This window comes from Rhinatrema bivittatum, chromosome 6 (genome assembly GCF_901001135.1).
Source record: "Rhinatrema bivittatum chromosome 6, aRhiBiv1.1, whole genome shotgun sequence".
Lineage (NCBI taxonomy): Eukaryota > Metazoa > Chordata > Amphibia > Gymnophiona > Rhinatrematidae > Rhinatrema > Rhinatrema bivittatum.
The window spans coordinates 28,396,297-28,422,224 of NC_042620.1; the positions used below are offsets into that span (position 1 = coordinate 28,396,297).

Sequence of the window (25,928 nt, forward strand, 5' to 3'; positions counted from 1 at the left end):
AAGGGGGTATATCATACAGTTCTTGGATCAGACTGCAAAAATTAACAGCATAAATAAGACAGAGATACAATTTATAGTACACGTGTTACAACAGTATTGTAAAAACCAAGGGCTAGCTTGTGAGAAAGCGCAGCCAAGCAGCAGGAGTGCAGGAGTAGCCTGGTGGTCAGAGGAGCAGACTTGAGGACCAGGGAAGCCAGGGTTTAAATCCCATTTCTCCCACTGACTCACCTTGTGATCTTGGGCAAATTACTTCATATTCCATTGCCTCAGGTACAAAATCTTATATTGTAAGCTTTCTGGGGAAGGGAGCTACCTCCTATATCTGATTGTTCAGATTTGGGAAAGGTGAGTGAGTAAATTTCAGTCCAAATCCATTGCAGCTTCTGCTCAAAAGACCATGCTTTCAGTAGTTCTCTGAAGATTAGAAGATCCTTTGCTAATTCGATAGTAAGTGGCAGAGAGAAAATCATAAAACAGAGGTATACAAGGAAAAAATGGCTTCTTCTCCTTTTATGTTTATTTCATTTTTTTCTATCTCATTTTTTTCCATTGGTTTCACTTTTAGCACATGTTAAAATGATTTAGTCCCTAATAAAACATTTTCAGCACGTGCTAAACACGAATCATCGGTTTTTTGTGTCATTTCGGCTAGGAAACCTCAAAAATGAAATGCGAAATATCGTTGGTGTTTCATGCCATTTTTTAAACCAACAGCAAATATGGGGCCTGATACATTAAGGCATTTTCCCATAGACACACAGAATGGGAGAAATGACCTCGTGAATCAGGCCCTAGATGAGATTTATCTTAGATTGTTTTGTTTTGTTTTTGCCGCTGTGCGCTATTTGACTATATCATCCCCAAAATAATTAGGAAGGACCATCATATTTTTATTTATTTAGAGGTTTTTATATACCGACGAACGTTGGGAACATCTCATCGGTTCACATGAAACATAATTCAGCAACAAGCGCTTTACAGTATAACAGTGAACTGTTGGAGTTAAGGAAGGTAATAATTATCAACAAGTTACAGAAAGAAAGTCATAGAATGTAAAAGAAAGGCTTAACAGTTTCATTATTTACACAATTTACAATAGATCACTTTTTACAAAAGAGGCATTTTCTACAGAGAGGATGGGAGGACAGGGGGGGAGAGGGTGTCATGGGGGGGGGTGTTCAGTGAAAGATTGTTTGAACAGGTAAGTTTTCAGGTCTTGTTTGAATTTTTTAGGGCACGCTTCTTGTCGTAGTGGGGGGGGGGGGAGTTTGTTCCAAAGGGCGGGGGCGGCTAATGAAAGTGCCCGGGCTTTAGTGGAGCTGAGTTTGGGCAGGGGGATATTCAGTGTTGCTCGGTGTTGCTGTCTTGTAGGTCTGATGGTGTTGTGACATGTAAGGCATTCATTAAACCAATGCATATTTTGGTTGTGGAGGGCTTTGTGGACCAGAGTTGAGAGTTTTATGCGTTATCCTTGCAGTGACTGGAAGCCAGTGGAGGTGTTGGAGAACAGGGGTGATGTGGTCACGTTTGTGGGTGTTGGTTAGGATCCGGGCTGCGGCGTTTTGGAGGAGTTGGTGTACACATAAGGAGTAAGGTGGACACATAAGCAAGACACATATGTGTCTTGCTTATGTGTCCACCTTACTCAGTTATTCACTCTCAGCAGCCCAAGAAGTATATAATAATAGCTCTTATATTCTTCATAGAGAATGTTTTTAAAATTGCAATTAAACCATATAGCCTGCACAACTTCGGATCATTTTTACATGCACCAGAAACTTAATTATCAGCATCCTGACATGGATTCGTGTTTTAAAGCTTTTCTTGCATGTTTTGGGGGGGGGGGGGGGGGTTCACCTCAAATCATTTCGTTTTCCGACAGCGTCTGCAAAAGAATGAACAAACCCAGTGGATTTAAATGGGCGTCTAAAACCTGATGTCATAGTGACGCAGCAACACAGCTTTAAATCTCGTTGCATTTGGCATTTAGCACTTTCTTGACTTCTCTGGAGTAGGACTAAATGGGGTGTTTTAAAAACCAACAGCATGTCCCTAACATAATCCTGCAGCATGTATGAAGTGACCCCCCCCCCCCCGCCTCCCGGAGCTCTGCACCTCCTAAGAGATCTTCTAAACATCTGGCTGCGAGCCAGGCACTTGAAGCGCAACAGCTGCAATGTCACAATCTGCCATCCTGTGCACGCTCAGATTGCAACTGGGAAGCCAAGTGAGTTTTCGGCATTCATTTAACTATTTTGCTGGGAAATATATCTAAATGGACAGCAGAAATACTAAGTTTTACACACCAATTCATTTAACTATTTTACTGTGAAAATATATCTAAAGGGACAGGAGAAATACTAAGTTTTACACACCAGAATTGTATAAAGCAGAAGTTGTATAAAGCAGAAGTTGCATGTGCTCCCTGACAAAAAGTTCCAGAGGAATTTAAGCCTGTCTGACCCCACTCATGGCAAGAGCCATTCCTGATATCGCAGAGACCACGATTGGTTTGCACAGGGACCCCATATTTTTATTTTTTTTTTTAGATGGGGCCCTAAAATATCTGTTCCCTGCGTTCGGGTGCCCGTTTTCACCGCCAGAGAAAGACATCTGTGACCCCGGGCGTCCTTTCACTCCCCGAGCCGGTGCAATCTTTCCTCGGGACCGAAGGGAATCGTTTCCCCTCCAGCCTTGAGTGGCATAGGCGAGCTTCAAGTTTCCTGGCCGCTGAAACCCACTTGCAGAGCCCGAGAATCAGACAGACAGGCAGGCAGCAGTGGCGGAATGAACGTGAGCGCCAGCAGCTCGGCCAGAAGACAAATACACGGGAGCTGCAGGAGTGCATCCCCCCCTCCCCCGTTTTAAGGGCCTGCAGGGATTTGTCTGGGTAAATCAGATAAAAGCGGCAGGCCTCGCGCTCTCCAGAGCTCTTTGCCTTTGTTCTTCCCCTGGAGCTGAAACAATAGAGCTGTCCGGGTGATGGAGGAGACCGGCTCAGTCCATTCCCCCCCCTCAGTTTACCGGGCTTGGGTGAATCACTCACGGTCTCCGGGAAAGGGTTAGGCTAAAAGTTCTTAAAGGGGCCGCGTCGCTGTCCCCGGAGCCCGAGCATGGCGAGATCCGAGGGACCGCACCGTCAGACTCCTGCATTTCAAAGAGCCATAATTAAATGCCTTCTCCCTTTTAACATGAATCAATGGGACTAAAAACAAACACACACAAAAAAAAGGTTTACGTAATTATTTGGCTACCCCATTTCTGTTCACATAGATTTTTTTTTTCCCCATTTAATTTCCGAGGAGGAGTAAGTGTTTGAAGTTTTTTTTTTAAACTTTCTTCCCGCCATCGTGAGTTTGAGCAAAGTGGGATGCTGTGAGGGCTCCCCCCCCCCCAGGACCCCGTGCCGGCAATGGCACTGATTTGTGTAGCACAGATATCAGGTGAGACAAATACGGATTCACCCTCAAAGGAGAGGCTGGCACAAACAGTGATGTCCGCAAGGTTCAAAAAGGAAGATTTAGTCCTTCTTCCGATGCGTCGGCACGACGGCATTATTTCAGACACAGTCACCGGTGCCCCGACACGGCCGTGTTTCGGGGTAACGTGCACTTAAAAGAGCGCGTTTATGTTAACTGTGATTTTGCTATATATTTATTTATTTATTTTTTAATCTCCATCTGTGGATGAAGAGGTCCTTGCTTGCGTTGTACCCGGTTCCTCTTCCTGTCAATACGTTTGCGCTTTCGTCCCGTAAGCACCGGGCATGCCTTTATCCTCGCTCCACGTTGCAAATACATCTCCGATTCGCATTCCGGCGCAACGTTTTGGTTACTTCGGGATTCCGGGCACCTTCAGCCTTCGTCTCCACTTTCTCGGGTCATGCACCATGCGGACACCGTAAAGCAGGCAATCCCTTTCTCACGTTGTCCATCTTTCTCGCGTTCCCACCTCTGGGAAAGTTTTTTTTTCCTCCGATCGCTCCAGCAAAGGAGTTACATATGTTATCCAGTGTCCTCGCCCCCTTTGTATATGTGGGCAAAACGTCGCACCCCATTTGTTCTAGGATCTACGAGCAATGCTCCTGTCTCAGGCTGCACAGGGAGTCTGCTTCCCTTCTTAAACATTGGCAAGACATTCAGCACACTATTGATGATTTAACATTTTTTTTTTATCACTGAAGTGGTCTTGTTCCAAAGTATCATTTTTCCTGGCAGCTATTACGAGAACAAAAATGGATCTACTGTTTAAATCTGGTTTTCCCCCCCCATGAACTGAATATGAATTTTGATTGATGGGCTCTGCGTGACAGCTCTTTTCAGATGAAAACCAATCACATGACCATAGTTCCCGATTTGATTGGCAGCAGCAATCACGTGACCCTTCTTTTGGCTCAGTCTGTAGGTTACTTAACTTGACACATAGGAAATCTCTGTTTGATGTGCCATCCAATTCAGTCACTATAAGATCTGAAGTTGTCGTAAGCGTTTTTGTTTTACTGCTGAAATTCTGTCTGTGTCGTGTTTCTGCTTCGATAAGATGTCTTTTATTTTATTTTATTTTTAAATGTGATTCAATTTACTACAGATTCTAGGTCATTCCCGATGCAGTTACCCCGAAACATGGCCTTTGTCGGGGGACCCTTGATTGTGTTAGAAATAATGCTGTCATGCCGGCGCATCCTAAGAAGTAATAATTATTCCCTTTTCAACCTATCGACTGACTTGTGGACATCACTGTTTTCCAGCCACAGATTTCTATAGACCATCAATTCAGCACCAAGAGCTGATTCAGGAACTCAAGGAAGGGTATTTTTTAAAAGGAGGTGTGGCCACAGTGATTGGTGAAACCCTATCTCCCCCCCCCCCCCCAAAAAAAAAAAAACCACTATAAGAAATACAATATATCAGAGTGAGAAACATTGCATATGATGGCAGATAAGGACCTCAAGGCACATCAGATCTCAACTCCACTCTTGAAGCAGTTCCATAGATCTAGGAATATGACCTGAAGAGCAAGGAAGAGAATCAACAAGAAAGCAAGTTGGCACCATTTTTTTTTTCCTGAGAAACAAACTGGCTTAGATGGTCCTTAAGGACTGGGTTGAGAACCACAGTCTTGGACTGCAGTGGCAAGGAAACAGCCCTGGCTGCAGTGGAGGCCACTCAGCTTGCTGAAATTGGAATAAGAGGCTCCAAGGAGGAAGACTAAGAACCAATGTCAGGAAGAATTTCTTCACGGAGAGAGTGGTGGATGCCTGGAATGCCCTTCCGGAGGAAGTGGTGAAGTCCAAAACTGTGAAGCACTTCAAAGGGGCATGGGATAAATATTGTGGATCCATCAGGTCCAGAGGACGCATATAAAGAGCAGGTAGTAAAATACTGCACGGAGCGGCAGTAGCCACAGAGGCATTCACGGAGCGGGATGCCAGTGGCCAGTGGTAGGTGTCCACCTTCATGGAGCGGAAGAATGTAGGGCTGTCATCTCCCAATTAAATAAAAAACAAAAACAAAAAACAAAACAGGGATGGGATCCATCAGGTCTAGAGGACACATATAAAGAGCAGGTAGTAAAATACTGCACGGAGCGGCAGTAGCCACAGAGGCATTCACGGAGCGGGATGCCAGTGGCCAGTGGTAGGTGTCCATATAAAGAGCAGGTAGTAAAATACTGCACAGAGCGGCAGTAGCCACAGAGGCATTCACGGAGCGGGATGCCAGTGGCCAGTGGTAGGTGTCCACCTTCACGGAGCGGAAGGATGGAGGGCTGTCATCTCCCAATTAAATAAATAATAAAAAAACCCAGGGATGGGATCCATCAGTTCTAGAGGACGCATATAAAGAGCAGGTAGTAAAACACTGCATGGAGCGGCAGTAGCCACAGAGGCATTAACGGAGCGGGATGCCAGTGGCCGGTGGTAGGTGTCCACCTTCACAGAGTAGAAGGATGAAGGGCATCCATCTCCCAATTAAAAAAGAAAAGAAAAAAAAGAAAAAAAAACAGGGATGGGTTCATGGGCTTATAGGTATTACCAATTATTAGGCTTTTCAATATTTGATGATAGTTAATGTGACTTTCAAGGCATTCTTCACTTTCGGTGCATGTCCGGCATGACTCCTTGCTTCAATGACAGGGGAAAAGAAAAACTGATACTTCACACATTTCCAGCATTGCCCTCTGCTTCATGGCAGAGAGCTATGCTGCCGCTTACCCAACTAATCAAACTTAATATTTCACTTGGAAGCAGCTCCAGCACTGCTCTCTACATTAATGGTGGGGGTGAAAAGGGAATTAGAACATAAGGTTACTAAGAGCCAAGAGAAACAGTTAAGTATGAGAACAAATGTGTGAAGCTTGCTGGGCAGACTGGATGGACCGGTTGGTCTTCTTCTGCCGTCATTTCTATGTTTCTATGTTTCTATGTTTCTATATATTGAAGAAAATCTTGATAGAGATTTACCAGCGCTTAAATGCAGTTTATAATTGTTCACCTAAGCATGTTAAGTCTGCAAGTCCTGAACGAAAGGATTTGCTCCAAAAGTGATAATCCCAATAGCTGGTTAGATCAAAAGCACTGTTGCCGCATTCCTTTTTGATTCTTCATACCAAGGGTTTCAAACCCATGGTAATATAGGAACCATAAGGGATTCTGGTGATGCCGTCTGGCTGGTATAGCCAGACTATTGCCTTAGGGACAGAACCTCACTATTCCTACAAGTCTGCATTTTTAAATGCTTGTCATCCCTATAACATTGTCATCTCTTCTCAGCTACTTTGCAGGTTTTCTTTTAGCTAATTCAGCAGTGGGATTCAGACTGGCTTTCAGTCTGCTGATTCTTGCTAACTGGTGCTGTGCATTTTTTGAGATCCAAGTTGCAGTATGAAGTGGGTATCAGTGGGATTCTAAGCACATGGCCAATTTGAAATTGCGCCTACGTGAGGTCAACCAGTACTGTTTCTTGTATTTGATTGGAGAAATGACTGGAAAGAGCTGCACGTGTTGTTTTTTTTATTTTTATTTTTTGGTTCCTTGTTCACGTGGCTGGTTCCCCTGTTCCTGATAGCTGGGTTAGCATTATTTAATTCTGTGCGGTGGGGCACGTAGCGAGAATTCCTCAGCCACACCGATGCGATCTGCTTCGTCATATTTCACAGATCCACGGCCCCCTCTTTGTCGCCCCAAGCTTGCCCTGATCCCCCATCCCTATTATCTTCTCCAGTGATTCGTACATCCCATTACTAATGGTACATTAACTCATCAGTGAAGAGGCTTCTCTTTCTTCTTATTCAGCTTCCCCCAAATCGCTTAAACAGCAAGATCATTATTCTGGGTACGTAACAGCAGCACAATGGCATTAACCTTCCAGATACCGACGGATCTAAGCCACTTGAGGAGCTCCCTGTTTAACTCTCTGCCTTAAAAACAAAAGCCTGAGGTCAGAACGAGGGAAAACGAAGGGAAGTCAATCAGCCATCAACAATAATATGACTGGACCACACTGAATGCATCTTGTTATCGTTGATTAATGATTTTTCCCCCCCAGTTTTCTGAATCTGGCTCATGAGCTTAACAAACAGAACACTCAAATTATTATTATTATTTTTTGTTTAGAAACTTACTGATATGTAAAGCTGATGTTTTTCAGGAGATTCAAATTTTGCAAGCCACAGAGCCCGGCGGGAGTGCGAGCTGCTGATAGCGCCAGCCTCCTGCCGATGCCGATAGCTGCAACAGTGCACTGCTTTTAGATTTGTTGGGCTCTATGGCCTGCAAACTTAAAGTCCACGCGCACCTCCCCCTCAAAAAAGTATTCCTTCTTATGTAGCAGAAAAAGAGCACAAAAAGAAAAAAAAAAGTATGATAATTTGGTGCATGTGTATAATATGGTTATGTGTACAGTATGTATATATGTATTTATATCTATACTAGACGTTAAGCCCGTAACAACGGGCTACATTAAAAAAAAAATTTCGGTCCATTTCCTCCCCTCCCCCCCTCATTCTCCTCCCTCCCACCTCATTCTCCCCCCACCCTTTATTCTCCCTCCCACCTCCCTCATTCTCCTCCCTCCCACCTCATTCTCCCCTCACCCTTTATTCTCCCTCCCCCTTCTAGTCTCCCTCCCTCCTCCCCCTCAGTCACTCCCTCCTCCCCTCAGTCACTCCCCTTCCGGATAGCACAAATGGAAGATCTTCGGGGGGAGGTCCCTCGCGCGCGCATGCCGCTACTGCGCCTTGCCGCCGCTCCTCGCAGCCGCTCCTGGTCCTTGCCGCCGCTCCTCGCCTCACCTCCACCGCTCCTGGTCCTTGCTGCCGCTGCCACTGCTCCTTGCCGCCGCCGCTCCTCCCAGCGCCATTTTTGTTATGGGCAAGCTCTGGCCGACGTGCTCGCCCGCGCATGCGCGGTAGAGTTGCTCTCTACTGCGCATTTGCGGCACGTCGGTCCGGGCTCCCTTATCTAGTAGATGTGTAAACGTATTGGATAGTGATAAGAACAGTACTAAGAGGAGTAAAAGACATGAGTGTTCTCATCTACCTAGAACGGTGGGTCAGTTTGCCCTTATCTGCCATCATCTACTCAGTTTCCATACCCAGGGTACTCCAGTGCATAATAGCTTGCACCCTTCCAAATTTCAGACAAGGGAAGCTTCCATTTCTAAGTGGAATTAAGGGTCAACTAACGTGTTGTAGGGTTTTTGTTTTATTGGACTTTGCTTTAATATAGCTGCGACGAGCTTCCAAGAGTTTATTTATTTATTTATTTTGCTATACCGATCTTCAAGACAAAGTCTTATCACACCGGTTTACATCAAACCAAACCTGGGGAAAGTTACATATAATAAGGGATTAAACAAGATAAAACAAGATAGAATCTTAGAACTTAAATCAGAACTTGTCTCAGAACTTAAAAGGGGGACAGGGCTGCCTGAGGTAGGGGAGCTAGGAAAGGTGTGGGGGGGGGGACGGGGACTAGGGTGTGGGACCAGAATAGTGGAAGTCATTGTAGCATAATTACAGCTTGTTTCATAACCAAGAACTGCATCGAGAGTCATTGTTTGTGTCGCCGCAGATTAAGGAAAGGCTTGTTTGAATAGCCAAGTCTTCGATTTCTTCCTGAAGGTATTCGGACATTGTTCCTGGCGTAGCTCTAGGGGTAATGCGTTCCACAGAGAAGGTCCAGCTGTAGAGAAGTGCGTTTCCTTATGGAGGGGTGGAGCGTGGATTTGGTGGGGGGAGCGTGGAGGGTCCCTTGGTAGGCCACTCTGATTGGTCTCGTGGAGGAGTGTAGGCGGAGCGGAATTATTAGCTGGCGTGATGACTGGTTGTAGATGGTCTTGTGTATGATAGTGAAGGACCTATGAAGGATTCTGAAGTTGATAAGAAGCCAATGTAGATTCTTGAGAATGGGCGTGATGTGGTCTCTTCGACTAGAATTGGTTAGGATTCTTGCGGTGGCGTTCTGGAGCATCTGTAAAGGTTTAGTGGAAGTAGCAGGGAGGCCGAGGAGTAGTGAGTTGCAGTAGTCAAATTTTTGAAAATAGGGTGGCTTGGAGGACCGTGCGCAAGTCGTGAAAGTGCAGGAGTGGTCTGAGCCTTTTCAGAATATGTAGCTTATAGAAGCATTCTTTAGCGGTGGTGTTGATGAATTTTTTCAAGTTTAGTCAGTTGTTCAGTATAGCTCCGAGATCTCTCACTTGGGTCGCTGAGGCGGTAGTGAGGTTGTTGATGGAGGGGTTATAGTCATTGGGAGAGATGAGGAGGAGTTCAGTTTTGGTAGTGTTGAGGACTAGGTTGAGGCTAGAGAGGAGAAGGTTGATGGAGTGTAGGCAGCTGTTCCAGAAATTGAGTGTTTTGGAGAAGGATTCTGTAATGGGGATAAGTATCTGCACATCGTCGGCGTAAATGAAGTGAGTTAATTTTAGATTTGCAAGGAGCTGGTAGAGTTGTCCTCTCTTCATCAGGTCTGTGAAGAAACAGCGCCGTTCCGTTGCATTTAAATATTACAGAGTCACCTGCAGGTGTCATTACAGTTCAATGAAGGGGGAGGGGAGAGGCAGGGGAGAAAGCTAGGGATGGTGACACTGTTATACTTTGCACTTGAAAGGGCCTACGTTTGATCAGTGTCCTTATTAAATCCTTGTGTGTTTGTTTCAAAGTGTTTGATCAGCCTAATTTCAGATGTCCCTTTAAGTACCCTGATTGTGAGGTCCTTAAGAGAAGTTCTCACTTCCTGAGCTCTCCTTCTGTTTTTCTCTCTCATGTAATGGTTTATGTTTTGTCTATGAAGACTGATTCTTGGCCTTAATTTTTGGCTCATTTCTCCAGTGTGGCATCCTTCTTCACATTTTTTTTTTTGCATTGGATATTCATGGAGCAACATGAATGCAAGTCTCTTATTCTGAATGTCCTTCCCATGTGGGTAGCTGCGGGGTCCTGCGATACGGGCTGGGACAGCTTGCATTGTGGTGACTTGCAGGGTTTTGTGCAATTCTTTGCTTACATGGAAAGTAAGGTATAGCCATATTCAGATTTCAGGAGAATTAATTTTATTTCAGGATAAAGTTTATTGACCATAGTGACAGAAGTGTCTTTTAAAATAGCAGTCCCCAGACTTTGTCCTTCCTTTGACGAATATTCAGTGTGGAAATTTGGAATTTCCACACTGAATATTCGTGAGACCTCACGCCACCCAGTCACTGCAGCCACGCTTATCCACACACGGGGGGGGGGGGGGCATGCTCCAGGACCCCTGCAGCCACGGGGCCCCGAATCCAGCCACAAGGTTGTCGCCATTACGCGATGACGCCATCCCTCCAGGGGCTAAGGACTTAGCCGAGCAGACGTTAGGTGGGAATCAAATCCATAGCCTCCCATGTGGCCGTGCCCAGCGCTTTCGTGGAGCCCTCGTGCGTGGCTTTACAGGGCTAGCAATTTTTAGAGTGGAAAGATGGGAGCCTCGCAGCCTCGACACCTACTTTTCGTTTGGTTCTCCTGTTCCGGACAAAGGATGTATTTATTCCATTCCTCGACTAATTAAGTCATTTTTTTTTCTTTCTTGGAAGAGGGGGGGGGGGGGGGAGGGGGTGAGTTTAACAGTCGCTGTACTGTAGCTTGACATCAGGCAGACACCGAGCGTGTCCGTTGCCAGATATCTTGCCAGCTCTGCGCTGCACCACGGAGACGAGTCAGCTGCTCGACCTTGAATACTTTCCACCCGGCCTCGAGGGTCAGTTCTTGTCGGCAGAGGCGGTGCGGTCCTGGCTCGTGCAGCCGAGGCGGGGGTCTGGACAGACGTGGACCGCATGCACGTGCCCCTCTGGACTGGCGGGGCTCCCCTTTTTTTTTTTTGCATACCAGATGGCCACAGACAGATCCCGCTCTCCGAAATGCCAGAACTCTCGAATGCAGTCGTCCCTAGACTTAGCCATAACAAAAGAAGTGTGACAGACCGGGCTTCCTTGCATGCTTTCCCGGAAGAAAAGAATGTGACAGGTGGTTACATTAAAATAAAACCTAACTATATAATTAGGGGCTATTGCAATGGCAATCTGACTTTTACAAGACTGCAACTATAAGGAGAGTGTTTTGGAAGCAGAGACCTTTTCCAGCTGAGGTACAAAGCATTTGGCTGTAAATTTTCAGAGAAATGCAGTGGGGCTGGTTTCAACCAATTCTTTTTGGTCTCTGGAGGGTGAATACTATGAGCAACCCCCTCCCCACCCCATTCTCCCCCCTCCCCCATGGCAGCTGCCATAAAAGCAGATATCTATGGGAGATATTTGGCTGAAATAGAAGATATCCGTCATGGCCTGGAATAAATAAATAAAGCTTTCCGGGGAGTGCAGCAGGGGAAAGCAGATCTCTGCCCACCCACAGCTATTCCCCCACACAGGTAAGCGCCCTTTATGCACCTCTGGCATCCTTCGGATGCCAACAGATTTCCACCTGCAAGAGGATCAGCACAAGCCTGGGCCAGGGACTGATCCTTAACACTTGGGTAAAAGTCAGCCAATCATCTCTTATGCTACCAGGTGGCAAACAAAATCATTAAGCAGCCGCTCTGTTTCTTGAACACTGACTAATACATTTCGCCATGGAAGGGGGGGGGGGGGAAGTGTTTGAAAGGGACGGTATTGCTTTTCCTGCTGACCGTCGGGACACTTTGCCTCTTTAAAAACTGCTTTGGCCTCCCATTCTGCCCGCATGATCGCTAACATGCGTATCGTCTCTTTTTTTTCCATCCTATTCCAAGCCTATTTTCCCCTCTCATTCAGAGCTTTTACAGCCTTTCTCTCTTTATCACACTCATTCTGTTTCACCTCACATAAAGCTGTCTTGCACCCTGTACACTTTCTGCATGAATGCACTTTTTTTGGTCACCGCTGAACCTTTTATCATCGATTTGCATTCATAGCAGAACGGACCTCCGGGACAGTAGAGCGTCAAGACAACAGGCACTGTTGTCATATGATAATACTATATTAAGCATGAATCGCTCCCCCTCACTACTTAATAGTACTACATAATACTATCTTATATAATCCATTCTCTATCGTACATCCCTCTTTCATAAAAGGCACATGGCGCGTCAACTTAAAGTTCACTACTGCTATACACAATACTTCTGAACGCATGGCACGCAAAAGTTCCAGCATGCACAAGAAATATAAATATTTATAGCAGATGTGTTTACAGGATACACTACTGACCGCCGGCTTATGGCCAGACTTGTGGGCTGATGCGAGCTGTGTGATAGTTGTCCAGTTTGTACTGTGCCATTCCTTTGGTGCATTTCTCGGATCGTGGCCTGCTGAGGGCTGAGAATACCTGTTTTGGCCATGCCTCTACCCTTCCCTGCTGTGTCAATCTGGGGTAGACAGCTCTGAGCTCTCAAGGTATCTTATCCTAGCAGGGGTGGGCTAGAGACTGAAGCTTCGGAGGAGTCCGTCACATTCTCAGCTGATCACGTGCCACCGGGACCGTTCCCCTTTTCGTGTGATCATGCCACTCCTCCAAAACCCTTCTCTGAACCCTCTCTGCCCTGCTAACTGTGGTCCCATCTCCTTCCTCCCATTTCACATCCGAACTGCTTGAACATGCCATTCCCCGCCCTTTGCTGTCTTTATTTATTATTTGAATAGGAAATTCACCCAAAGCCAGGGTGCAACGTGCTGGAATAGCAGCATGCAATTTTGGATATAACTTACGAAAGCAGCTTAGGCCTTACTAGAGGTCAAAGTGCAACGCTAAGAATTTTCCAGCAATGGGAGGTTCAGAGCGGGTTCCTGATGGTGGTGCGGGCCCTTCCCCCCCAAAAAAAGGGGGTGGGTTGGAGTTTTGCAGGGGCGCCGATGAGGGGGTAGCCTGCAGCAAGGAGCTGTCCCTGGCTTGGAGTTCCAGTTCTGGACCCCTGGAAGAGGAAGGAGGCCTCTACAAGTGGCAGGAACTTGTAACCAGCAGGAGACAGTGGGAGGATTTGTTTTGGGCCGGCCGTGTTAGGCTCCGAGTGCTTTGAGGAATTTCAAGAAGGACTCTGACCATTTTGCTTTGGACTAGACGACAGATAGCCTGCGTGCACTGAGCGAGAAGGCTCAAGCTGAGTAAGAACTATACCTGCACCTTTGAGCTGGAGATTCATTGAAAGAACTGTAAGCTGTTGGTTTTTTTCCTTTTTTTTTTTTTCTTTTTCCTGACTGTTGTATCTTTTGGATTTTGTTTTTTTTTTATTTGATGAAAGATGAAAGTCAATTTTCTCTGGTTTGCAAGACACTTTCTGGAGTGGACTGTTTAAATTTTTGTTTTTGTGGACCAGGAAACTCTCTTTAGTGGCCCAGGGAGGAGTATTCCCGCCCCCTTTCCACAGAACTCGTGGTGTTTCACCACCCTGTGCGAGTGACCAGTGCTCTCCAGGGCTAGGAAGTGTAGCCTCGTCCCCTGAGGAGGAGGAGTTACACACATTAAAATAGTAACAGTAGAAGTCATTAACAGCTTAACAGCATTAAAGTGCACAATAAGGACTAAACTCCAAATAAATCAACATACTGACTAAACCTGAGCAGCAGCAGCAGCAGCTCGACAGAATACTGGTGACCAATCAAAAAAATAAACAACAGCCTGGCAAAACAATAGGCTGGAGCAGAGCATTGAAGGCACTGGAGATGATGGCAGGCAGCTTCTGGTAATCGGTTCGGCAGCTTTCTGTGGGGAAGGGGGGGGGGGGAGGGGAGTTGGGGGTTTGGTTTCCAATGCCTGACAGAGGAGCGGGCGGTTAGACCCAGCCGTGTGGTTACCCTGACATAAATAAGGTTTGTCTTCTCAAGGATTGGGCGCGTTACGGAATGAAAGTGGCAGCTCTTCAGATTTGTGGGAGGGACAGTGTGCGAGCTCCGAGGCTAGAAAGACTTCAAGGGTTGTGTTTTTTGGTTTTTTTTTACCTGGGAGCTCCTAGCTGCCAAAAGGGCTTTTTAGTTCAGAGACTCGCCTGGGCATGTTTTGTGTCCAGGCAAACTTTGTTTTCTTCAGGTCGGGGTGGAATTCATTGTTTTAGTCCATTCCTGGATGGCTGTGAGACCCTTGCCTCGCTCGTTTATAGCCGTTGATGATGGGTCCAGGTCCATTGATAGTACACAAGCTGGACAGCACCAGCAGAGATGGAGGCTTTTGTGTTCGAGGTTCAGATCGGCCGTGCTCGCGGTTTGCGGTGGATGTTGAAGAATGCTGGGGAAAGTGCGAAGCCCCTGGGAGATCCCACGGTTCAAGATCCAGGGCGCTGATGAGGTGGCAGCGAAATGTACAGATGGTTGCCTCTGCCAGTCGTGACAGCCTGGTATTGTGATCTACAGCGTCGGAGGCTGCTGAGAAATCCAATAGCACTGGAACCAATGCCTGGCTTCTATCACAGTATCCCAGGAGGTCATCGGATAGGGCAATGAAGACTGTCTCTGTGCCGTGGACTGGTCTGAATCCTGATTGATATGGGTCCACCCAGTTTCTTTCTGCCAAACCCGTCTTTTATCTGTTTTTCTAGTTATCCCATAAATGATAGTTTTCAGGTTTGTCTGAATCCAAGGTGGCTTTTTTTTTTTTTTTTTTTAATAGTAGTGGCGTTTTCTAGATCTGTAGATAGCGTACTTCCAAGAGGGAGGAATTTACAATTTGGGATGCCCAGGTTTTGAAGTCCCCGATTGCTAGCCACATTAACTTAGATGAGCATGGGTCAAAGGTGCATGACAGCCAGGATTCTTGAGACACTTTTTATATAACGGGATATTGTAAATGTTTCCCATACCTCTAATGTGTTTTGTTGTTTTGAACCTATCTTTATTTCTATGAAGGATATGTCTTGTTGTTGGCAGAAGTCCTTGATTTTGTTGTCAAAGAAGGAGGAACATTTGTTTGAAGTTAATTTAGATTTAGAGGTATAATTCTGTTGAGGTTAGGATCATAGCAGGCCATTTACTATTTTCAAATAATTTCTTGGTTGGATTTTGGGCTTGTTCAATACAATGAGAAGTATCTTATATTTTGGCCTTAGCTATGGCCTTGTGATAGTTTGTCATGTGTAACTTGCATTGCTGTCTGTTCTTCAAGGAGTGATTTGCAGCTTTTCCTTTCTTTCATCTCAAGCTGTTCTAGATGTGCTTCAATCTGACTTTCACCCTCTACATTCCACAGTAACTGCTGTCATCAAAAGCTCCAGTGACATCTTCATGGTCAAGGCCAAGGGCCTTTACTCGATTCTCATCCTCCTTGACATGTTCGCTGCTTTTGATGCTGTTAATCATAGTTTACTCCTTGACACACTGTGCTCGATTGGATTTCGGACTCTGCTCTGTCTTGATTTTCTTCTTACCTCTCCATCATGTTTTTACTATATCCTCTGGTGTTTCTTCCTTCAGCGCTACTCTGCTATTGATCAACATGCCTCAAGGCTGTGCCCTGGCCTTCTCCTTTCTCCACACTTCTTCTCTCACTTCTCTGTTCTCTTCCCATTGCTTTCAGTACCTCTTATGCTGATGACTCCCAGATCTACCTCTCTACATAAGACGTTTCACCACAAATTCAGTTCCAAGTTTCAGCCTGCTTGTCCGACATTACCGCCTAGATTTGTTTTCCTCCACAAAACCCTCTTCCTCTCTTACCTCTTTTTCTGTCACCGTAAACACTACTTTCATCTTACATTTTCTCAGCCCATTACCGTAGGATCATCGTTGATGTCTGTCCTTCTTCATGCACATTCACATCATGTCGTTTCTTCCTCTGTAACATGGCTAAAATCCATCCTTCATTTCTGAGCATGCTACCAAAATACTCATCCACTCTTATCACCTCCCGCCTAGACTACTGCAATTTTCTATTAATAGGCCTCCCATTGAACCATATTTCTCCACTGCAATCTATTCAAAATTGGGCTGCACAGTTTATCTTCCTTCAGCATTGTGTGACCCTTTAATCCCTCTTCTCAAGTCACTAAATTGGCTTCCTGTCCATTTCTACATATAGTTCAAGCTTGTCTTACCATAAAGGCATTCACTCTGCAGCTTCTCATTACCTGTCCTCTCTCTTCCTACCCCCTTCCTTATGAAGTCCATTCATCAAGCAAGTCACTCTTACCTATGTCCTTCTCCTCCACTGCCATCTCCATGCTTTCCACCTTGCTCTGCTCTATGCCTACAGAATTCTTGAGTCAGTGCATCATGCTCCCTCTCTGGCCATATTCAAGTTCAGTCTACAAGCTCATTTTTGAAGCTGCTTTTAAATCCTAATCACTTGGTACAATAAATACACTTCCCATACACTCTTGTTTGCCATGTATGTGTAACCCCACTTGACCGGGAGTCATCTTCCCAGAAGAGCACTGGATTTGCTTGACCAGGGCAGGGGGAAAGCGGTTTCTGGGTCATGTGGAATGGGGACAGACTCTCCTGCTAGGCCAGCCTTAAACAAATAAGAGTACACACAGCGGTTGGTGCTCCAAAACAGAAAAGTCTTTACTTGGAAAAATAGCCAGTTCAGCAAGTATACAAATCCAAAGTCCACAGCAAAGCAGTAGGAAAATCCAGATCAAAGTACAGAATTTCACCGTTCTTTAAAATTACATCTTCAGAATTCAGATCTCATTCACTGAAAGTCATTCCCAAGGTTGGCTCTTTGTTCTTTCTTTCCCTGGGTCCTCTGCGGTCCCAATAAAAGTTATAGAGTCTCTCTTGATCTTGAATAGAGTACTCACATTTCAGCAGATGGACCTGCAAAAATCCCTCCAATCTCTCCTGGTGGCAGATAATCCAATGCAGGGGCTCCTTTTCCTTCCAAGGACTATCCCAGAGCTGGCAAGTCGGTTCCTTCCAGTTCTTCACTCTTCACACTACACTGATCTCTGCTGGATCGAATCTTCTTCAAGAGCTCCTGCAAAACTCTCCTCTTGTACCTTGGAGGAGACATATTTTATATTCCCCTACATGCCCTATCCTTTCTGGGGGAAGAACCACCCTGTCAGTCAGTCTCACATATACCTCTTGAACTTCCGCTGAATCTCCTTTGCTAGAAGAATCCCCATGTTAACAGACAGGACACACTTTAGGACACCTCTGAACCCTCCACTGCTGGTAGAGTCTCGGTTTTCAGCCATAGAACACCCACTAGTACACTTCTGACTAGATTATAAGAACATAAGAAAATGCCATACTGGGTCAGACCAAGGGTCCATCAAGCCCAGCATCCTGTTTCCAACAGAGGCCAATCCAGGCCACAAAAACCTGGCAAGTACCCAAAAACTAAGTCTATTCCATGTTACCATTGCTAATGGCAGTGGCTATTCTCTAAGTGAACTTAATAGCAGGTAATGGACTTCTCCTCCAAGAACTTTTTCAATCCTTTTTTGAACACAGCTATACTAACTGCACTAACCACATCCTCTGGCAACAAACTCCAGGGAGCTGTCTGTCACTTATGTGTACCTGGACAGTGCTGTTTATGCCCAGTAGAGCTTTAGAAATAGTATTAATAATGTGTTGTGTGTGAAAGGATTGTTACTCCTTGTTTGATCTTCCGTGTTTGTATCAGTCTTTGCTAAACTCCTTAATGTCGTTCTCGTTAACTTTGTGCAAGTTACGATGTGTTTTATTCTACCAAGCTGAAAAGAGAACTGCTTTTCTTTTGTCGTCCCCGCCCCCCATGAATTTCCTTAGAGGTTGTTACGTAACTGTTTTTGCATATATTCAAATGAAGCAGTGTGGTTAACTGGAAGGTGGGCACATGGTCTTGAGCCCAGATCACAGGGTGGAGCACGCCCAGTGCGCTTCCTCTGCCTGGTTCCAGGTGTTGTTAGCATCTGGAGAGCGACCGAGTTATCGGGAATGGGATAATGAGGATGATGAATATTGTAATAACGCTATTAATTTATTGCACAGTTCGAGGTGGGGGAGGGAAGGGGAAGGCTGAAACGGGGCCTTTAAGGCATTTTACAGAACTTATAATGTAATTGTTTATATTTGCCGAAGTTGCCAAATCACTTTTGGATGGAAAATAGGTTTGGGTGAATCGAGCCCAATCTGTAGAAGCCCCTGGTGATCCTTTATGCCAGCGAAATGCATTTCTTCTCTTTGGCACAATATTCCTGATGCACTTAATCCAAACTTTTCTTCTAGCAACGAGGGAAGATGTAGGTTGTGTCCTAATGAAAAGGAGAGTAATGTTATGTAGATAGTTGATATGTTGCATATGACGATTTCTTATTTATGTAGGAAGCAAAACTAATCCCATTCCCACACCCCCGTTGCTGGGGAAGCCATCATTCCGTTTCAGTGAACGAATCAGGATTTGTTCAGTTTGTTCATTAAAACGGGATTTGCTCCCATAGTGTTTATTACTGATTTACTCAAGGTCCGACCCGCCGAACCGGGTTCAACTCCTGGGTCAGGTCTTTTGTTCCTTGGCCCCACCTTAGGGTGGAACGGGGGAGGGGATGCTGCTGAGGGGGAGTCTCAGACACTGTGCAACCGGTGGCCAGACCCCCGGGTGCACGCACACCGGAGGGAGCTGCGGTCTGTGGACCCTCGGCTGAGGACTGTCACTGTGATGGGTGGGCTGGACGGGTTGGGGGAGAGGGGGCTTAAGGAACGGTGAAAGTCCCGGGTTAGTTGCAAATGAAGGTTTAAACCACCATAGCCACCAACAGACGCTGGTTCTGAATGAGATGGAAGCCCAGAGGGACAGAAGGAAATCATAAGGAAATAGAAGCATAAACGTCATGTTTTCCCATCACCCGATGACTTGTTGAATACCTTGAACCAAACGTGCTTCTTGCTTCAATAATGAATAAACTATGAATTCTTTAGTCAGCGTAGGTATTAGCTTTATTCTTTGTTTATTTGAGCTCTCCTGTTTATGAAAGATAAAAAAAAAAAAAGCTTCCCCACTGAGTAAGACACCGGGACACACAGGCTGGCAAGTGAGGGGGGAACTTTTAGAGTCGTTTTTTTCACAACCTGAGCCCTGACCTATTGCATTGGTTTCTTGTGGTGTGCACGGGCTGGTACTGGAGGAGTTGGGGGGGGGGGGAATATTCCTGGCATTTCTCTGCACTGTTCGCAGCCCCACCGGGGAAGGGCACCGCTGGTGGCTGGCCCGACACTGTGCTGAGAGGCAACTGCGCACCAGCCTTGTCAGATCTCGTTTGTCTTGCAAGTCTGATTCTCCTCGGTACTTCCCTATCATCTCTCCGAGTTCAAAGAGCGCTCCAGCTGCTTGCCTTGGTCGGAAAAGCTGGCTGGAGACCTTTTTTTTTATGTTCAAGACGCAGGATTTCTGCGAGGGGGGCTTTGATTATTTATTTATCCCGCCTCTCCGCTTGTACGTGCATGTGATAACTTCGGTATTATGGCACCCGAAACTCAGGGCGCTTTTGTGTCCTTTGAAACTGGTTTAAAAAGGAGAAGAAAAGTTTCTGATTGAAGTCTGATTTCTCCTTCTTCTGTCTGCACAGCTCCTCCGCACATTTTCCCAGCGTTCCACGCTCCCTTGCCAATTGATATGCGTCACCAGGAGGGAAGGTACCACTATGAGCCTCCTGCCATCCATGCTGTCCATGGGTAAGTTTTTTTTTGTTTCTTTATTACTGTGGGCTTCTCACTTCTATCGTTCTTGCCTTGCCTCTTTCTCTGAGATACCAGAGGAGGAAAAGCAATAACACGTTTAGGTTGCCTGGGCATTGGAATGTAATTTTATGGCTTTTCAAGCTTCCTGATGTGAGGTGGGTGTGTCAGCCTGCTTCCTCCAAGCTAATATTTTCTGAAAGTAATAGTAAGGACTTCAGAGCTTGGGCTATCTTTGCTTCTGTGGGCCTTGTGCACGCAGTCAGCATGCAGTTTACTTTTCATGTCTCTTTGACCCAAAAAAGAATATGTAGGGTTTTGAATGAATTGGGATCCACTGAAGGACCATTTCCTCATTGATGCTGCGTGATGCAGTCGCACATCGCATGGTGTAAACAGTCTCTTTCTGTACCCGCAAATCCTCTGCACTGATTTACAGGTTGTGATAGCTCTTATTGGCTCAAGGTAAGGGTCACTCAGAGAGGACAGCCTGCCGGCTCCGTGGCAGGGCTGCATGCTGCCGTGCAGATGGTCCTTGGTTTGATCCCTGAGTTGAGTCCTTCTGCTCCCTGGGAGGGTTGGGGGCAGTGTTGTGGTCCTCGCTTGAGGATTGCCCTTGTGGCCAGATCCAGGGTCTATGATTGCAGGATTCTGGAAGGAGCCTTGGTGCATGGCCCCTGGCCTAGAACCATCCCTGCAATGACTGGACCAGGTATGCCGGTGATGGATATAAAATATGACACACACCCCCGAGTAGTTGTGAGTAACGACCAGATTACAGCCTTGGTTCCTACTGAGCTGGAAGTACAAAGCAGCAGGAGGAGGCTGCTAGGGTCAGAAAAAAAAAACATAAGGACATCCAAAGACGTTAATGTAAAAGAGCTTTGGAGGGTAGATTGGTCTTTTTTTTTCTTCTGATGTCTGGGTGGACTTGCAAGCTCATCTACAACAGCATCTGCTGATAATTCTCCTGTTGATCCAGTTTCTGGTATCTCAGCCAACAAAGAACCCTGTTTCCTCCAGGCCCAATGCAGCTGTACCAAGCAAATGTGGTGGCTCCTTGCTGGTTTGTTGTAAAAGGATTCCTCTGTAGCTGGTTTGGTTAGGAGACAGCAATGGGAAATCAAGTTTGGTCCTCTTCTGACAATTGTTTGTAATAATGCAATGGAAGGTTAAAACAGCAAAGCCCTTAGCTTATGTGGCATCACCACTGGACAGGAAACAGTTTGGGGACAATAATCACGTTTTTCCACAGGCAGAAACCTGTCTAAAAATGTGTTTTAATGATCCCTCCCGCCCCCTGGATGTGCCTGTGCTTGCCTGTGAGGGGGGGAGAAAGGGGAGGGGGAGGGGAGGGGAAAGGATAAACAGTGATTGCTTTTACATATTGCCGTTGCGTATTTTCCGGCACGTGCTTTGCACCCAGTCCTATGTGTGGGCAGAAAAGGCGCCGTGTCGTGCGGCCCGCCGGGGTTTTCAGTGAGCAAGGTGCTCGGCGGCGGGCAGCTCTAGCCACATCTTGTTGTGCAGATTCTGCTGTGATCTAAAGAACGGGCGTTAATTTGAGTAGGTTCTCAGAGACCAACGGAGGATGCCTGTGGGACAGGTCTCGCCCAGAAGCGGGCGAGTCACGCGTTCCCGTGCTCCAAAGCCACATGGTCGGGCATCCTTTGACGAAGCTGAACTCCCTAAAGGAATAATTGTCAGAATCTGGAGGCTAATTAGGTAGCTTCTTCCTTAATGATATTTGGGTTGTAAAAACGAATTGGGCAGGGGAGGGGGGGGTGTGGGGAAGCATCGCTCTGTGAATTGGTAAAAGAAGTTTAACTTCATGAAAAGCCTGGCTGATGTTAATGCATCTCTCATGGATGTCCAACGATATCTCTTGGGGATGCTGAAGCATTTGAGGACTGTGGTAAAAGTCTCCACGCAGTGTTATCTATCAAAAGAGTCAGTAGTAGGTAAAGCTTGGAAGAAAAATTGAGTCTCTGAGCTTTGGCTTAATGATTAATGTGATATGAGCTTGACAGAGGACCCCTAATTCATCAATACTATATTCTAGCCGTCTTATTGCTTGCCTGTACCAAATTTATCTAATTATATGAACATCGCAGAGCAAATTAAGTGTAGTCTCATTTGTTGTCAGCCATGGTGTCTTATTATCTGTCGACTGCTTCATGTCAAAGGTTTGTTTCCTGATTGCTGAAAGTGACAGCTCCATACGTTCTTCTTTATCATTGTTTGCATATAACATAATGAGCGCACCAGTTATTTTGTCATTGCTGTCAAGCAGAAAGCAGCAGGGTTCCTCCACTGGTGTGGGATGTACATGACTGTTTCATCGATATACAGGTCTGTTTGTGTGTATAAATATATACAGTATATATATATATATATATATATATATATATATATATACACACACACACACACACACACCCTTTCAAGGCACATAAAATGAGTGCTTGATGCCTTTTATGAGCTAAGCACCAGCCTCTCCTAGTTTCACAAAAACATACAAGTGGTTAAGTAGATGATGTGGCGGATCTGGCACAGAGTCATGGGTAGTGTTTATCAAGCTGGATAGGGAACTGAAAAAAACAAAACACTTTCCCCTCTATGACCCCTCTGATTGTACCCCACTCTTCTGTCAAGGAAAGATGCCTCCCTTGCACTCACACTATGGGATAAAGGAGAGTCTCACACAAAAAGTATCTTCAACAAAACAAAACCTTTATTTCTGGGGGTTTCCAGCAGTCAGAGGTGAACAATATTAGCATTCAGGGTTCACAAGCACTTACAGCATTAATCAGTAGCAACATCAACACCAACAAGAAAGCATTCTTCCTCCAAAAAACAGCTGAAATCTCAGTACATCTCCTTGCAGAATTCTTCATGGGCATAGTCCCATCTGAAACAATTCTCCTTTCCAAAAAAGTCCACAAGGCTGTTTTTGTCCATATTCCTCCTGAGTTGCCATCAGACACTGCCCAGGAGCCCAGTAATCATTTACTGGTCTCCCATGCCTTGATCTTGCTGGACTGAGTAGATCAGCTGCCAGCCAAGGAGCTGTGAGTTCTCCAGTCCACAAGGAAACAAAGTCAAATACAAGAGAAAATATGCAAAAGACCCTCTTCCTCTCTGAGCACCACCTTATATTGACTCAATAGAGTCTTCCCTTGTGGTTCTCCCTTATCCTAAAAGCCTTTAATACACCTTTGCCATTCTGGTTCACCACAGTAACCCACAGGTAGAGATTAATTGACATCCCTGAACATTTCTTCAAGAAATACATTTCTAGTGACTAGGACATATATTAAGGCCTCCAACACATAAATACCTATATACATATGTAGGTATATGGGGGGGATGAGAGGTATCTTCCAAGGATATTTGCAAAACAGGGAAGTTAGCATATCCCAGTAAAGAGGTTTGTGTTTAAAGCTAAAGTAGCCCAGATGGATGAAGATGAAGAGCACACAGTTGTGAATGATGCTACACTGCTTGTATCATTTGCTAATAAGCAGGTTGTGAATACAAAGGAAATGAAAGTATGAATAAAAAAACATATTTTAAAATGTCTGTTCGTGAATGCCTGAAGTCTGAATAGTAAGATTAGTGAGTTGGAAGGTACAACATTAAACAAGGATATAGACATTATAGGCATTTTAGAAACATGGCACAAAAAAGATAACCAATGGGACATTGTGATGGGGTATAAATTATATCAACATGATAGGGAAGACTGAATTGGTAAAGGAGAGGCCCTATATGTAAATAATGACAGAGTCAAACATGATAAAAATCCTGCAGGAAACAAAATGCAGTATGGAATCCTTATAGATAGAAATTCCATGTGTGACGGGTAAAGGTATAGCAGTGGGTGTATACTACCGGCCACCTGACCAAAATGAAGAAACAGACTGTGAAATGCTAGATGAAATTTAAAAAGCAAATACATTTAGTAACACAATAATAATGGATGATTTCAATTACCCCTATATTGATTGGATCAGGGTCTCTTCAGGTCATGCTAGAGAGGTTAAGTTTCTCGGTGTCATAAATGACTGCTTCATGGAGCAGCTGGTCCTAGAATGAAAAAAGGAGCAGTAACTTTAGATCTAGTCCTCAGTGAAATGTATGAACTGGTGCAAGGAGTTACTGTGAAGGGGCTACTAAGCAATAGCGATCATAATGCAATCAAATTTAACATAACTGGAGGGAGGACATTAAGTAAATTTATTGCAGTAGCATATAGCTTTAAAAAGGGAGATTATGTTAGAATGAGGAAATTAGTTAGAAAATCCTAAAATACCATTTTGGAAACCCAGATAAAACATATTCCATGCATTAAAAAAGGTTGAAGGGAGACCAAATGACTGCCAGCATGGTTTCATGGTGAGATAAAGGAGATAGTTAAAGCTAAAAGGACATTGTTCAAAAATGGAAAGCAGACCCATAAGCACTGGCAGGTTAAATGAAAAACAGTAGTAAGACAAGCCAAGAGAGAATTTGATAAGAAACTTACCAGTGAGTAAAATAATAATAATAATAATAATAATGTTCTCAAGTATATTCATAGCAAAAAGCCTGCAAGGGAGTCAGTTGTGCTGCTATATGACTGACAGGCAAAAGGGGTGCTCAGGGAGGACAAGGAAGTAGCAGAAAAATTGAGTGAATTCTTTGCCTTCGTTTTTAATGAGGAGGATATTCAGAACATACCCGCACCTGAAGCACTTTTGTAATGGTGGAGATTCTGAACAACTGAAATAAATATCTGTGACAGTGAAAGATGTAATAGATCAGATTGACAAACTAAAGAGTAACAAATCATCTGGACAGGATGGCATCCACCCCAGAGTTTAAAAGAACTAAAACAAAACATTGTTAACTTGTTATTTGTAATCTGTAGCCTATCATTTAAAACAGCCACAATACCTGAAGACTGGAAAATGACCAAAATGATAACAATTTTTCAAAAGGGCTCTAGGAGTCACCCAGGAGACTATAGACTAGTGAGCCTGAAGTTCCTGCCAGACAAAATGGTAGATCGCTGCCTATATAGATAGACATGGCTTCATAGGGGAAGAGTCAACATGGGTTTTAGCAAAGGGAAGTCCTAGCCTTACCAATCTTTATATATATTTTTGAAGGTGTTAAGTAAACATGTAGATAAAGGTGATCTAATTGATTTATTGTATTTGGATTTTCAGAAGGCATTTGACAAAGTCCCCAATGCAAGACTCCTTAGGAAATTACAAAGCCATGGGATAGGAAGCAATGTGTTCAATTGTGGATTGGTAACTTTTTAAGGGCCTCATTTTCCAAGTGGCTTGCACGCGATAAGGGACGTTTCGCACGCGAAAAGTCCCTTATCGCGTGCGATACCAGGATGGGGGCGGAGTCGGCCCTGGAAGAGAAGGAGTCGGGGCGTCACATGGGCCGACTCCGCGAAGACGCCGCGGACAACGAAAAGGTAAGGCCCTTTTCGCGTCCTAGTTCGTGCCCAATAGCTGCACCTCCTATGGTGACGCTATTTGGTGTGAAACCGGCAGCGATCGCACCGCAGGCCGCACCGCAGGCCTGCGATACTTTAGAAAATGAGGCCCTAAAATAGGAAACAAAGGGTGGGACTAAATGTTAAGTTTTCCAAATGGAGAATGGTTATTAGTGAAATACCATAGGTATTTATTTATTAAAAGATCTTATATTCTGCTTCTTCCTAAAGGATTCTGTTCAGTGCGGACCAGTACTGGGACCTGTGCTGTTTAACATATTCATACTATGATCTGGAAAATGGCGTGACAAATGAGGTGATCAAATTTACAGATG

At 45.1% G+C, this 25,928-nt stretch overlaps 1 protein-coding gene across 1 annotated transcript in view; it reads left to right on the plus strand.

Moving 5' to 3' along the window:
* Positions 1–25,928, plus strand: part of GLI2 (GLI family zinc finger 2) — a 465,629-nt gene that overhangs the window by 288,440 nt on the left and 151,261 nt on the right. Inside the window, exon 3 of the mRNA XM_029605177.1 lies at positions 19,988–20,093. Within this exon, the coding sequence (XP_029461037.1) occupies positions 19,988–20,093 (106 nt within the window). The remainder of the gene's footprint in view (positions 1–19,987; positions 20,094–25,928) is intronic.